This window comes from Xiphophorus couchianus, chromosome 5 (assembly GCF_001444195.1).
Source record: "Xiphophorus couchianus chromosome 5, X_couchianus-1.0, whole genome shotgun sequence".
Classification (NCBI taxonomy): Eukaryota; Metazoa; Chordata; class Actinopteri; order Cyprinodontiformes; family Poeciliidae; genus Xiphophorus; species Xiphophorus couchianus.
The window spans coordinates 29,334,064-29,350,309 of NC_040232.1; the positions used below are offsets into that span (position 1 = coordinate 29,334,064).

General features: G+C 40.0%; 1 protein-coding gene and 1 long non-coding RNA gene across 2 annotated transcripts; one reads left to right on the forward strand and one right to left on the reverse strand.

Moving 5' to 3' along the window:
* Positions 1 to 7,402: 7,402 nt before the first annotated feature.
* Positions 7,403 to 10,817, reverse strand: LOC114143990 (uncharacterized). Its single transcript, XR_003595372.1, has 2 exons — positions 10,735 to 10,817; positions 7,403 to 9,758 (listed from the first exon to the last, which is right to left on the reverse strand). It is a non-coding gene; the product is annotated as an uncharacterized LOC114143990 (long non-coding RNA).
* A 900-nt stretch (positions 10,818 to 11,717) lies between these two features.
* lbx1b (ladybird homeobox 1b) lies at positions 11,718 to 15,789 on the forward strand. The gene is made up of 2 exons (XM_028016404.1): positions 11,718 to 12,063; positions 14,448 to 15,789. Exons 1-2 carry the CDS (start codon positions 11,736 to 11,738, stop codon positions 14,939 to 14,941), a joined length of 822 nt encoding a protein of 273 aa, XP_027872205.1. The 5' UTR covers positions 11,718 to 11,735; the 3' UTR covers positions 14,942 to 15,789.
* The last annotated feature ends 457 nt before the right edge of the window (positions 15,790 to 16,246 follow it).

Genomic DNA, 16,246 nt, shown 5'->3' on the forward strand with positions numbered 1-16,246 from the left:
ATTCACATTTCCTCAGTCCAGCCTACAGGGGTTTAGTAGAGGAGGAGGAGGAGCAAAGGGAGGTACTGGGCTATGTGTGTGTGTGTGTGTGTCTCACTGTGTGCTTCTGTGTGTCAGCAGCCACTTTGTAGAGAGACTCCCTCTTGACCCAGGCCCCTCCACATGGGGTTTGTATTGATAACGCTTGCTGAAAGGAGGCAAAAGTGAATGTTGTCCAAGCTCATTGGAATGACAATGGGGGCATATGGTTGTGTGTGTGTTGGTGTATGGCCGTGGCAGCCACCGTATTCTGCTGTGCAGGGTTGCCAGGTGCTTCATGAACGGACCCACTGAGAGCTGACAAATCGGGCACAGACTCAACAGACTGGCTCGTGGCTCTGCGAACCAACGGGGGGCTTCCAGAGCCCAAACCGGTGCTCCTTCTTGGCTTTTCCCTGCATTTCTCAGAGCACAATTATATAACAAACCTCAAGAAATAGTTTGCTACTATAAGTCTAAAAGCTGCATGCAGCATTTGAAGCGCTCACATAACAGAAAAATAAGGTATAACAGCAAAAACCAGCATAAGGTCAAAACTGAGTAAAAGCATCGCGTTGTTATTCAGTTTTTGAAATATATTTGGCAAAACTGTCTTTAGGAGAGATGTATATGTAATCAGTGTAAAATATTCTAATCCAGTTGCCAAAAATGAAGTATTGACAATGCTTTTCTGTGTTATTTTTACATATAATAAAGGTTTACTTAACCTTGAATTACAAATTTTAACAAACTTTAACTTAGAGACAATTAAGATAAATGCAGATTACATTTCACTAATATAAAACAGCTACACTACTATGGCTATATTTTTAATTCAGAATGTACGTTCTCTGTTAGATTTCAACCAAACAAATGTGTAGTTTCTAATCTACGTAACATTACCATTAACTATTAAAGTTAAAAAAAGAGGATCCTGAACATGGCCAAAGCAGTGCTAGGCTAAAGATTCTCCCAAAGAAATCATTCAGTGCTATAAAAAAATATTCAGCCCCTTACATATTTCATTCAGTTTGTTTCTCTCTTTTTTGATCACATTTACATGTTTCAGATTATCAAACAAATTAGGATAATCTTAAAGATATCCACAGTAAACACAAAACGTGATTTTCAAATGATGATTTTATTTATTTTGGGGAAAAGGCTTGACCTCATGAGAAAGGATAAATGCCCCTCCATGTCAAATCCACTTACTGTGACAAACCCCATCATTTGACTCAGTTTCACCAGTAACACCTTGACCTGATTACTGACAGAACCAAGTCTGTTAGAACAAACCCGTCTACAAAGATGAAGTAGGCTAAACCTTCTCAAGAAGTCATAGTCATTAACATCTACCAGTCTGAAAGGGGTTAAAAGAAAACCAGTTATAAGGATTTGGGACTCTGGTGGCAATGGAGTGGACCTTCCACTGAGTTAGCTTGCCAACCAAAATTACTCCAAGAACACATCTGCAACTTATTAGGGAGGCGGTAATGGGACCAAGGATGAAATCTAAAGCACTTCATGGCTCAGTTATCTCAGTTAAGATCAAGCAGAGAGACTCTGCAACCGTGGCAGCCAAAGACGATACAAGTGCGCATTTCTCATTTACACAAACTCATCAAAAACCTGCAGGACAACGGCCCTTGAGAACCAGAGTTTAAGACCCTGATCTACACTGACGGTGACAGTGTGACGATCCGGCGCTGTTTTGCTGATTCAGGATGAATTGATGAAACCATAAATTTTGCTCTTTTGCAAGAAAATCTTGAAGTAGCCATCAGTTTGGGATTTTAGACACCAGAACACCAGCTTCATGCAGCAGGACAATCATCCTTGCTGGACCTGAATCCAATTAAGGTGCTGTAGCATGACCTTAAGCAGCCTGTTCATACTCAAAACTAACCAACGTGGCTGAATTAAAACAATTTTGCATAGAAGAGTGGACATGAATTCCTCCACAGAGACGGGAAAGACTCATTGCCAGTTTATGGCAATTCTTGCTGCCAAATGTGGCACAACCAGTTATTAGGTTGAGGGGGCAATCACATTCTCTCCGAGAATCGGGTTGTTAGTGCGGCCAGGGCCTTCATTCAGTGCTGATAGGAGGCCGTGAATCAGATGCCAAGTTTAGTGACGTTTGCGGCAAATACTTAGCCATTTACAGAAGGCATTACACCTTTATTTAATCTGGTCTATCATCACCTCCACTCCGTTTTCCACAGAGGACCAAAAATGCTCCCAGAGAAACAATTTAGACATGATGGAGTCTTCTGTGATGTTTTTATAAGCAGGTGTTGTCAGCCAGCCTGACAAAAACTCTTTAGCAGTCAATTTGGTTAATACAAAAACTACTCCCGCTCTCCACTCACTTCAACCACAATACAAGGCGAAAAGCTTAAAGCTCATATTTTTATATGCGGGGTACACACAGCTTTTACTCCATCAAGTGACTGAGCTTCTGTAACGTGCTTCAGATTACCTCAAGAAAACACAAGACTCAGTTTAAGCATCTATTCACATCAAAGTAAGTAATTGTAGAGCCATTCACTTTATGTAAGAAACTTTGGAAACACTGATGCAAAAGCACACATTCCTAATTAACTAGCATAGACCATAGAATTATCACATTAGCTGGAATAAGGGGATAAGTATCCGGAGTAAAGATAAAAGCAGACATTTAGGCTTAAATTATATAAAAAGCGTAAAATGGAATCGTCTAAAAAAATCTGTTATCTATTTAACAGGAAGCCCGTTAAGGGCCATGTCATGTCTATTGTAAAATGATACACAAATCATAAAATATAGTTACCAGTAGATTATCTTGGGGGTTTTTTTCTGTCACATCAGAGCTCAGAAAAAGAAGGGAAAAAAAACATTCACAAAGAAGAGGCTGAAGATGACCTGCTGCAGCAGCATCTCCTCCCACAGGAAGTCACTTCTCCTGCCACGAATAGTCGGCTCCACCCTAATGACTATTCGATACAGTCTGCAGGCTGCAGATGAACGGCCCATCCGCAGCAGCATCTGCTGCGGGCCTAACTCGCCAGACGCCAGCCTTGTAAGAGGGCCATTGCAGGCTAATTGAAAGACAGGGGCCATCTCTCAAATGGAGTGCTTGTGTGTGTATGTGGACATGTGCGAATTTGACGGGGCACAGAAGAAAGGGAGTGAAAGAAAAGAAAATGAGGAAAGGATTTAAAGAATGCAGCAGGGAGATTCCTCCACGTTTGTGTTTTAGATAAACCCTCAGGGTCTTTGAATTACCACAACCAAAGCCCACTTTTCTGTAACCATATAGCCTTTATTATACTTTCAAGGTGTGTTTGCTTAAAATGCAGTGAGAAACAGCAACTCTGCAACAAAATAAACATTTCTGAGACATTAGGCTGGGAAGACGCTGAGCAGGTAATTGCAGCCGTCCGTAAACATTAGGTAACAAGTCCGAAAAATCCAGTTTGATCTCCAATTTACCATATGAGTAATCATCAGGAATGCAGCTGGCATTTACACTTCTCAACGTGACAAATTAGGTTTTCTGTTGTTTTTCACCTCCAGGTCTCTTTGTCCTCCTTTGCATCCAAAAAGAAAGAAAGAAAGGCAAAAAAACAGCCTCCACAAATGAAAACTAAAGGATTGCTGTCATAATTCTCCTCAGTTCTCCTCTGGCAGTTTTTATTACCAAAGCCCCTGAATAATCTTTTCCGCTCCGGCCTTTCCAAATAACACAATCCTTCAGCCTCGACTGCTTACTCTGTTTTATGGAGAAGTGCAGATGAGAAAGGAGGAACATTGAAATGAAGCACTGTCTGCTGCTGCTCTGTGGTATTCATAATGCAGCGCGAGGATTCATCAGCGGGTCGAGCAAAGGGAAGAGGTGAGCGGAGGTGATGGTTTGATTACTGCTGAACTCCAAACGAAGAGGAGGAGGCGGGGGGGGGGGGGGAAGAAACAAAAGCTGCAGTGGTGCAGGATCATTTTCATTTCCCTGCCACATATGTGCAGCTTTCAAGAAAAAAAAAAGAAAAACACGTGCTCTGTGAATTAGGAATGCTTATGTTCAGGCTCCGCCAACAACAAGTGAACAGGCCCCAAACCACAGCAGCATGATCAGGGCCAGTCTGTTCCTGCTGGCAGAGCAGCGTGAGAACAACCCCGCCAGGTGAGATGCAGTCGGCAGCGCATCCTCCAACCCGAACAGATTCAGACTTTACTTTCACGATGAACCTGCGAGGAGCAAAAAAAATATTTAAAAAAAACACCCTCAGTTTTAAAATACTTGTTTCAAACTGGACGATTGTTTTGCAGGTGAACAGCAGTGAGTAGATTTCACATTACCACAGCCAAAGACCCATGAAAAGGTTTCACTAAGGAGGAAGCAGCTCCCCACTGAGCGCTCCGCGGGGGGGGAAACTCCTGCACTTCTTGTGTTTCTTGGGAGGCTGTGCACCTGTTTTCTGCTGGGTTCTTTTTCTAAACTGCTTGAAGAATAAAGTCAGGACTCGTAATTTATAGACGCAGTCAACCGACACCTGATTTCTCATTAATTCTGTACTTTATAGTTGATTTAGAGGCAATTTTGATGCAGCACATTTTTAGACTGTGATTACATAAGAACATTTTCCAATTAATTTACCCTCCTCTCAGCTGGTCTCAAAACAGCGACTTCTGTTCTATAACACATCAGATCAGCTGTGCATTTTTAAATGTAAGACTTTCAGGCACAATTGTATTGAAACAAATGGTTTACTTCTACGGTCATATTCACAAGTCGCAGTAGATTTCATTCAGATTAAATTTCACCTGTTTCAAAGTTCTGTAGCCAAGTTCAAATGTCGGAATGACTAAATAAGATTTTTACGTACAGCGCTCTTGTCCTGTTGCAGATTTTGTCTGATTTTGCTTTTTTCTTTCGGTCACTTGCATGTTTCAGATCGTCAAAGAAAATTTCAACGGCAAACATGGTGAAATTACACAATGACAAGGCAGTTCTTCAATTCAATCCAACTTTATCTATAAAGCATCTTTAATTAACCAGCCGGGGACCAAAGCACTTTACAGTTAAAATAAGTTCAGAGCACATTAAAAAAACACACAAAACACAAGTAATCAGCTCAATTATAAAGCAGCATAAAGAAAAGCATACAATGGACAAATATAGAAATGAGTTTAATCAGTTTCTCACACGGTGTCAAAGTCCAAGGTGAAATGATGGGTTTTCAGAAGATAGAGAAAATGTTCATCTAATTTCCACTGACGAACCGTTTCACAAATTTGGGCTCCACAAACGGGAAAGAATGACCTGACCTGAGAGAAAGCAGGTTTAGAAGACCCAGCGAGAGAGGATGTGGCGAGGCCATGCAGGGCTTCAAAAGGAAATAAAAATAATTGTTAAACAAATCCTGAAAGCAAATGGGCAGCCAATGAAAGAAAAGCTAAAGCGGGGGGAAATGTGTGAAAACTTCAGTGCCAGTTTCAAGGCAAGCTGCAGAATTTTGCTCCCTCTGTTGAAAAGTGATGGATGAAGCACTGACCCCAGCATGATGAGCAGGACAGTGATCCAGCTGAGCGCCAACAAAGGCCTGCATTGCCTGGCTTTAACTTAGCCAGCTGTCTCAACTGGAAAAATCATAACAACTGCCTCAGTCTGACTGCCAAATTTAAGATCAGCGTCAACTTTGGTTTGTAGCAACTAGCTTATTAACCCGGGCCAAGGAATCTAAAAACACTCTGAGGTTACAAAAACTCTCTGTTTTTTTTTTTTTTGCATTTTAAAAAAACTAAGCGCCATGTACAGCACAGAGTGTGTTTGATGCAAAAAGACGGTTCCACCAAGCAGGACCTGAACCACTTCAGTGCTGTGACCTTGATGCCCACTTATCGCTCCAAACTTGAGAGTAAAATACGATCCACTGTGCTAAACGCAGCAGTCAAATCTAAAAGCACACGATCAGCGGTCGCCACAAACAGTAGTTTAAAAGAGATGTAACTAAAGTCGTTTTAAAGGGCTGATTCTGCGCTGCAGAAAGATTTAAAACCAGACTGGAAAATCTGGAAAACATTTATATTTTGAGGACATAAATTGTCTCCAAATCTATTCAAGTGTTTTGAAGAAAATGGGTAATTTAGGAAAAGGCCATTAATTAGCAACACCTTTAGGTTGAAGAGTAGGTGTTTTGATTGTAGGTTGGGTTTCTCAGTGTTCTCAATGTTACACTAACTGATCATAATCTATATTACTTATCAGTTCAAGAAGGGACTGAGTCATTTGGAGAGCCTGCAGGCTTCACATGACCAACAACCTACTCAAACAAACTGGTACATACAGTACAGACCAAAGGTTTGGACACACCTTCTAATTCAATGGGTTTTCTTTATTTTCATGACTATTTATAAGGCAAGAAATCCCACTTAACCTGACAGGGCACACCTATGAAGTGAAAACCATTTCAGGTGACGACCTCTTGAAGCTCATCAAGAAAATGCAGAGTGTGTGCAAAGCAGTAATCACAGCAAAAGGTTGCTACTTTGAAGAAACTAGAATATAAGGGGTATTTTCAGTTGTTTTACACTTTTTTGTTTAGTGCATATTTCCACATGTGTTATTCATAGTTTTGATGCCTTCAGTGTGAATCTACAATGTCAATAGTCATGAAAATAAAGGAACCTCATTGAATTAAAAAGTGTGTCAAAACATTTGGTCTATACTGTACATGAATGTATAATTTCTCCCTAAACTATAAAATTACACACTTGGTGGTACAAAGGTACCATGTCTGACTGTCAGTATGGACACACATTCAACCTGACATGGTGCTTTGTGTTAATGTCATTAGTAGTGGTTTAGTCGTGTATTAAAATAAAAAAACAACACTAAATTAATATTGTAGATAGTGATATAATTTATGCCAAAGCATTTTAGCAGCCGAAAGAATAAATGTTGATTCTCTGGTTTTAATAAAAGCAGTGTGATATTGTGATTTTGATAAAGATTTTTGTGACCCTTTCTTTTCAAACTATAACTGGGTCAGCTTGATATTATTGTCACTTTAAAGAAAAACCCAGATTTGAAACTTATATTTCAAGCCCTAATTTGGCAAGTTACCATGTTTTATCTGCAGTCTGCTCAATTATGAACACTTGGTCATCAGGAAAACTTTCTAATTCTAAGATTTCCGCCTCCTTTGTTGAGTCATATCATAAATATCCATAGAGTTATTGCCCTCGCCTTAGAAATAAATTTACAAACTGTTTTAAATAGAACAGTGTTGCTTTTCTAATTAGGGTTTTCTAAATAGGCGTAGTGATGTTTGACTTTTCTTTCTTTTTTATTATGTTGTGTATTTTATATTTCTATTATTCTTAGATTTGAACGTTTTTTTTCTTCAAATAAGGATGCATGAAACAGTTTCACTTTAACTTGTCCAGGACTCCCTTTCAACAGATTTCTTGTTTCCTGCTAATTAAAATGAATGAATGATATGATAACATATGTTGTGTTGTAATAAGCTTAATTATTCCTTTTGAATAATCCAGTATGCAAGTAAAATTGATTTTTTTCATTATTTTCTTTATTTTTTATTAACATTTCACCTCTTGGTGCTTATGTAATTTGCTTCAGGATTTTTGTTTGACTTTAGCTCTATATAACTAACATTAAATTAGGATTTTGTGGTTTTTTATTACAAGTTGTCAAAGGTTTTTTTGGGTGGTTGTGTTTGACTTTATATTTTAATGCACTTCATTACAATAATGTTTTTTCCTTGTGTTGTAAACAATGAAATCAGTACATTAAGTTTTGTTAGACAACAAATGAACCAAGGTGCAAATGTTTTAAATTGTGTGATTTTTAGTTGGGTTTTCCCCATGTATAGAAATATGTTTAATTATATTAATGCAAATTTAATTCACTACACCAAGAAAATTCATCAAGATCTTTGATATATTCTAAATAACTTTAAATATTTACGATATTTAAAGCTTAAACACATCTGTTTCATTTTTAAATCAGATTTTGACTGCCAAATTGAGAATTCTTTAACATTTTATTTGTAACAATGTTAGTAGTTGAGGGTTGAGGTCAATATACTTCAATATCCTCGAGAAGTCAAATTATTTCTGTGGTTTTTGTCATTCAAAAGTTGGGACTTATTTATCATACAGATTTATTATGTACAGAATATGTTTCAAGCGTCTGTATTTATTTTGCAGCTGTTTTTTGTTTTTTTGCTGTTTTTTTGTTTTTTTAAATAAAATTTTAACATTAAAAAATACCAAAAGAAATGGGATTTTTTAAATACAAAAATATTGAGTCCATATTATGGCCCATATAGTTCAACAGACAGTTACTAACACCATCCATAAGGCGGTCAAGTCAAAGTTCAGGTCAAAGAAGCTGTTCAGAGTGCTGGATCCAAGTAAGTGGAAAATTAAGTGAAAGGAAAAAGTGTGGCAGAGGTTTGCACTTTGGAAGAATGACTGCTGCTTAAGAGAATAGAGTTCTGTATTAATAATCCAGTTATATTTGATTAACAATCCTTACATGTATATTTAATGTTGTCATTTCATGGGAAACAAAATTTGGGGTTTGAATTAGCTGTAAGGCAAAAATGAACAAAAAAATAACACTTGAAACATACCACTCTGTGCTTTAACAATGTATATCAAATATAATCTTACATTTTTTTAAAATTAAATTCCAAAATCAAATTTACATTTTTGTCTAATTAACTGAGAAGAACCTGTTATGTGTGACTGAAAAGCTTCTGACTTCTCGGGTGCCACCGTGTTTGTCTGAAGAGAGAGAGAAAAAGAGAGAGAGAGAGAGAGAGAGAGAAAGAAAAATACTTTGCTGAGTCTGTGCACATCATTCTGCTAATGGTGCTGCTCATAATCTGCTGTTCCAGCTGCACTGGCTCTGCGCAGCGAGGCTGCAGGAGCCGGGCCGTCGGGGATTTGTCAAAGGCCTGTTATTACATCTCTAGTCACATAAAATATGGCTGCCTCTCCAGAGATCCAACTGCCAGATAAATCCTCTCTCCTCCAACCAGGCTGGCCCTCGCGATCAAACCATCCAATGGTTGCTCCTCAGCCGCTGACCTCTGGTAATGACTTGTGATTTATACAGTACAAGTTTAAAGGACACACACGCGCGTCTGAGGCCGGGCTTTTTTCCCTCTGCTGCATCCATATCTGGTGTCACCGGAGATAACTGGCGGGCCTTTAGGAGAAGGGGAGATGTGACACCCGTCTGTGGCGTGTCACGGAGTGGCTGGAAAGGGGACAGTTACCCCCGCAGCTCGTCTAATCGCAGGTAGAGTCTGCAGCGGGAGCCGTGCCTCTCACTTACACACACACACACACACACACACACACAAGCTGCATACTGTGTGGTGGAACTTTAAGCTCGCAGACCGCAGTGTGAAGGGCTCTGATCAACACCTGCTTTGGGAAGAAACACAAACCCTGAAGGCTGGAGTGGAGCAAGGAATTTACATCATCAAGTTTATCCCAGCCGGAACTCCTAAACTCCAACTAAAACTGCAAATATGGAGATCATAAAACAAAACATCTGAACAAAGAGCAGATTTCACGCTCCAGCAATCAAACGGATGAGGTCATCCCCGGTTAGAGGAGAGGATGGAGGAGAGACCATGTTGACCTTGGTGTGAAAGAGGCAGAGATGATCCGAGAACACAACAGAAATCTGGATCCTCTCCAGCTCAGGCTGGAAATCCACACTGAATAAAAACAAAGAGAGAGAGAGAGAAATAATCTCTAGTCACATTTAAATTAAAATATAAAATAACAGTATCAATCATCATTTATTTTAGACATTCTTATTTTATTGATTTCACTTTTAAAAAAAGAGAGAGAGAGAGAGAAATTAGTGGTACATGTGAGGGAAATGTGGTCCAAGACGTGATGCTTGTTTCTAATAAACAACATCCTCCAGAGAGCTGTCACCACTGATTCTCCTGCAGAAGCATCAAATAAACACTGGCTGCAATTTCCTCTGTTAGGAAAAAAGAAAAATCCAAAAATGAAACAAGCGAAGAGACAAAAATATTTTAAAATAAGGTTGAATTGGGTTATATATTTACTTCAGCTGTTCTACAAAAAAAACATTAATCTAATTTGTTTTAATATACCTTGGGGAAAATAAAGTATTATCGAACACGCATGCAACCTTGCTGTTGTTACAGACAACAAAGTGACAACATAAAGAAAAATTCATATTAAAAAGAAATTTAGCTATTGAAATATTCTAATTAAAATTCTCATTTATCCATTTGTCATTTTAATTTTACGATATTTTTTTTGTTTGATTGTTTTTGAAGAACATATTTTTTTATTACTACAGTGTCTTAATCTATCATTTTTCATAAGGATAAAAGCCATAGGTAGATAATTATTGAACTATTAATGAATAATAATAATAATAATAATAATAATAATAATAATAATAATAATAATAATAGATTATTTTTCTTAAAGCAAGGAAAAACAATAAACTTAAATGATAACAAAAGGAAAACTTACATATTTCTTCTGAAATGCGTTGTAAAATGTGTCTTTTTTTTCTTTTATGTCAAAAAAATACAGATTTTTTTTTATTTTTATTTTCTTTGTATTTTCTTTTTTTTTTTTTTTGCGGCACAGCCACATGCAAATATTCGCAGTTCTGCGAGTCCAGCGTCAGGACGAAGCTCTCACCGTCGCAGCTGCAGGACGCTCGGTGCTCTGAGAGGAAATGAAATATTTCTCGGATGATAAATAAAAGGAGCCCTTTCTGGCTGAGTTATGGCCCGGGTTCGGCGTCGCTGAGAGGGATGCATGCCGCCGCCTCTCTCCCGCCCCAGAGGAGGTATCATCAGAACTGATATATGGTCCAGCTCTGCGTTACCTTTACAAAAAAAAAAAAAAAAAAAAAAGGATCATCCGCGCTGTGGGTCGTGAAAAAATATCTGAGTCTATAAGCTGCGGCCTCTAACGGAAGCCGAGTCGACTTGTCCGAATACGTTTAAATGAAAGCCTATGAAGTCCTGCTGGACTGGAGTTACACGCGTAAAAACGCACAAATTGACTAAGAGATTGTGATCCTCTCCCTCTTCCTCCCTCACTCTATTTCCCTATCGCTCTCTCTCTTCATCTCTCTCCCTCGCTCTCTGCTTCCCCTCATTTACCCCACATACCTATTCTGGTGTCTCACCACACGACTAAATTAGACCAAAGATGATAAGAGCACCGAGCATTATAATTCCGCCGGGCTCCTCCTTCCAACCATGCTTCCTAATTAATGGGACCCCCCTCCCCCCAGTCGCAAAAAGCCCAGCGCTGGACTGCAACATAGTCAAAGAGTGAAAGGGAAGAGGGCGAAAGTGCCACTGGAGATAATTGATTAGCCACCAATCAATGATAACTTGTTAGTAATCGTCGACTCTTTGGACTTCGCCATTTTCAGGGAGGCACCTCATTCCTGCGGATCGAGACTTTGAGCGCATCCGATTTCGGAATAATCCTTCCCTTTATTTCTTTTTTTTTTTCTCTTTTTGTTTTTTCTACTTTACCTCCAAAGTGTTATGTGACTTTTTTGTGTCATACTTTCCTCCTCGATTTTGTTTTGGGGTTTTTTTTTCTTTGTTTGTTTGTTTGTTTGGTTTTTTTTTTTGAAACCTATAAAATCTCAAAGCAACTATAAACTCGTCCTGCAACCAATGATGACATCCAAAGAGGTGGCCAAATGCGACGCGGCGGAGAACAGGAGACGCAGCCCGCTGGACCACTTGCCGCCTCCTGCCAACTCCAACAAGCCGCTAACGCCCTTCAGCATCGACGACATCCTGAACAAGCCGTCGGTGAAGCGGAGCTACGCCATCTGCGGCACGGCTCATCTCATCTCGTCCTCCGAGAAGCACCGTCCGTCCAGCCTGCCGCTGTCCAGCCGCGCACTCCTCACGCAAACCTCTCCTCTCTGTGCGCTGGAGGAGCTGGCCAGCAAGACCTTCAAGGGGCTGGAAGTCAGCGTGCTGCAGGCTGCGGAAGGTAAATGTCTGCTACTTTATTCTGCTGCTTTTACGAGTGGGGGAAAATACACCAGAAATATTCATATATTTTGATTTGACGTGTTGATGGAAAAAGGACATGTTTTTTTTTTTCTCTCTTCTATTCTGCTGTTCGTGGATATATCTGTCTTGTACTTGTTACTGTAAAACTATAATTTTCGTTCCTGTATTCGAGGTGGAAAATTAAGTTTCAATTTAAGTGTCATATTCTTTATTTTGTGAGTTGGAACACTTTTACGCACAGTCTAAAAAGAAGCCCTTAAGCCTCAGCAGAAATCCTTGATTTTCTATTCGTCTTTAGCGATGACGAGGTGCAATTTTATCCCTTCCACTTCATACCCACTGCATATAGTTTATTTTATTTTTGCAGATAAGCATTTTTAAACGCGTCGACACGTAAATTATGTATGATATGCATCCATAAAAATGCTAAACCCTCCCACTTTTAATTCTGCACTAGTTCCTGATAACTTTGTACTTCAAGATGTTTTTATTTTATTTTTGTTCTGATCCATGGTTGGGCCGGATGGCTCGCTTGAAATATGAAACATTACGATCCCTGATCGAGCCAGAATAACTCAGCGACCTCCTGCTGCTAGAACACAATCATTAGAAAGGTGTTACCACCTTTTTCTCGCAACGCACTACAAGTAGAATATAGGAAAAAAAATACATTAAATCTTCATTTGTTTAAAGGTACGAAACGTTCCCAATGTAAGCGTTAATGCATATTCGGATCGAAAGGTCCTGTGGCAGACCGCTCCATTTCGTACCCGAATAATTATAGTATTTAAACGACTAGCTAAAACTGCAGAGGTACAACGTTAACAGATTTCTGTTATTTTAACTGTATCTTATTGTTTTCACGGCATTTTTTTTTTTTTTTTGCAGTATCGACTTGGTGTTTTTAATCGAAAAACAGTGTAGTCTCAGCAGTTTTGTACTGCATAATCTATTTACACCACATTCCTGTGGATTTAAAGTGCATTGTGGGAAATTTCTCGGTCACTACTGTTTCAGTAAGAGTGATATTAACTCACCAAAACAATAAGATACATAGACTGCTACTCTTGATCATTAAAGTTAAGCTAAAAGCACATTTTTCAGCAAATAATAATTTAAAATAAGTCTGTAACGGACTGGTTTTACTGTAAAACAGCATTGTTGCTATTTGTTCAAAACTGAAGCTCCACTGCAGTTCAGTGTTTTTTGTTTTATAGACGACTTAAAATGCAAGGACTACAGAATAATTGTCCCCACTGTGCTACTGTTATTTAACAATAAGTCATTTTTTTCAATAGAATAATAGGTCTACTTTATTGGGACTCCGGAGACACTTCATGAGACACACACACCCCAAGATGTGTCTGCTGTGACCAAGTGAAACATATTCTGACCAAATTTTAACAAACAAAAAAGTTGCCAATGTTAAAAGAACAAAGTGTCTGAAGAGCCACTTTGAAATATTATAAGAAAGCCTGGAAGGGAAATCTAAACGAAAACAGAGAAAGACGAAATGGCAGATGAAACTGCCACAAAATGCACCATGCTGTTTCTCATGAATGGGTACGAAACGACCAAAGCTTAAGAACAGGAAGGCACGAAATGGTGAGGGAGAAAAGATATTTGATTAAGCTGACTGTGTTATATGTGGTTTGGTTGGGAATGGGCTCAAACAAATAGACATATAAAAGTTAGCAACACGCTTCATGCATATTCACGCTGAATTGAGCTGAGTTTATGCCAATGTTTTAATAAAACTTTATTCTCCTTCAGAGTTGAAATGGACATTATTGAAAATGTACCACCTCCACACTTCCTGCATGTACGTGTAACATTTCTTAAATTTTCAGAATATTCGCAGCAAAGGGACATCTTGCACACACATCAGTAACCAATTATTTTAAATATTCTGCTAAAAGCTGGTTGAGTGAATAATACAAACCATCAGGAGGTTGGTTCAAACTCATTTTAGTTTGAGGGTTTGGGGGTCCAGAGTCAACTGGACCAACCTAGATTGAACAATAACATTTTCAGACACTTGAATTTAATTTAATTATGCATGAAGTTTTTTTCATAACAATTAATCTCCATCATTTATATAAAAAATGTTTTACTTCAATGAGAAGTGAACCCATAGTCCATGGTTTTAGGCACAGGGGTGTGACATGGTGGAAAGGAACGAAATGGTAATGCATTGGTACGAAATGGCAAACTGGCCTCAAGTCAAGTCTGGATGCTTCTTCAGCCCGTGCGCCCCAGAACGTCTTTTCGTCTAGGAACGCCCCTGAATGTACTAAATGGAGAAGTGGCGAAACAGTCAGCACCGTTTTGTTCATGGTGCCTCTCCCTTTTCCTCCGTAGGCCGGGACGGGATGACCCTGTTCGGCCAGAGGAGCACCCCGAAGAAGCGTCGGAAGTCCCGGACGGCCTTCACCAACCACCAGATCTACGAGTTGGAGAAGCGCTTCCTGTACCAGAAGTACCTCTCTCCCGCAGACCGCGACCAGATCGCGCAGCAGCTGGGCCTGACGAACGCGCAGGTCATCACGTGGTTCCAGAACCGCAGGGCCAAACTAAAGCGGGACCTAGAGGAGATGAAGGCCGACGTGGAGTCGGCCAAGGCCATCGGCCAGGTGCCCCTGGACAAGCTGGCCAAGCTGGCGGACCTGGAGAAGTGCGCCAACGGCACGCTGGGCCACCCGCGCGCCGAGTCGCCCGCGCGGGGAGGCCCGCAGGATCTCCAGCACGAGCTCGCTCAGAAACTGCGCAGCTCTCCGCTGTCTCCCTTCTCGGACCACACAACGAGCAAGGAGTGCTCGGAGGACGAGGACGTGGAGATAGACGTGGATGACTGATGGCTCACACACACACAAACACACACACACACACACACACACACACACACACACACACGTACACGCACCGAGCGAGATGATGGTGGTGGTGATCCTGCAGAGAGGACTTGTAAACTTAACCGCTTATATGAGAACATGTACCAAAACGAAATGACTTTTTCTATCGGCACAGATTCACAGTAAAGCATGAGCGCAGAACTACAAATATGCAGTGATGTATTCATTAGCGAACTGTTATTGTTTCCATCAAAGCAATATGGTCTAAAAATAACTTCTTATATATATTTTGTTTACAGTATACAGAAACGAACACGCGTGGGCATGCACACACACACACACACACACACACACACACACCCACACACGCACATCTGCTCTGTTGGTTTTCCTATAAGCCCCTCCATACTCACAATTAAACCACTTCTGTTTTCCATATGTTTGCATGGAAATGCATGATTTGATTTGTAAACATTATATATTTATTTTTTCTTTCTTTCTTTTTATTGTCACTGTTTTATTCCAAGAGCCAACCCCTCCCTCCCGTCACTGCCGGCTCTTCCTCCTCCCTGCCTCCGTTTTGACTGCAGACTCACACCGGGAGCTCCGATAAAGGTGGCGATGTTCGAAAAATCAGCCGAATACTAATGCGACGATTCCCCCCCCTTCCCTCCCCAAACCCCCCACAAGCCTTTAGATTATTGTTTGAATACAATAGATTTACAGTTCTATACATATGTTATGTTTTCTACACCTGTAAGTGCCTTCCTAAAATCAGGACATTATCTGAAAACCAATGCACAGACTGTATTGTATATAGGCTACGATGGGAATAAAAATTGCTTTTCTGACTCCTTCTTCTTTTTTTTGTTTTAATTCTTGAGGGATTGGTGGGGGTTGTGGTTTTTTGTTGCTAAGCTCGTTAAATGTGGGGCCAGTTTGAAGTTGTTATTCTGAACTATTTTGTCCCCTTTGTTTCTCTTTCTGCTCTAAACATTTTGTGCTCCAGGAATCCCCGCGTCCCCTCCTTTTCACGTCCAATAAATGCGTATCGTGCCTTCTTGACCCTCAGACGTGTTTCCCCATTCGGGCTAAAAATTTATGTGAGAAACACAAATCTGGTGCAAAAAAAAAAAAAAAAAAAAGAAAAGAAAAAAGTTTTGGGCCAGTTTCCCTGAGCCCCCTGTTTTTTTTTAAATAGAGCATGGCTTTTTGTTCCGCGGGACTGCGGGGCCGTAATTTTGAGCGCAAAGCATGAAAAGTGGGGACAAATGAGCAGCAGTTCCCTGATGGGACGAGCCACAAAGG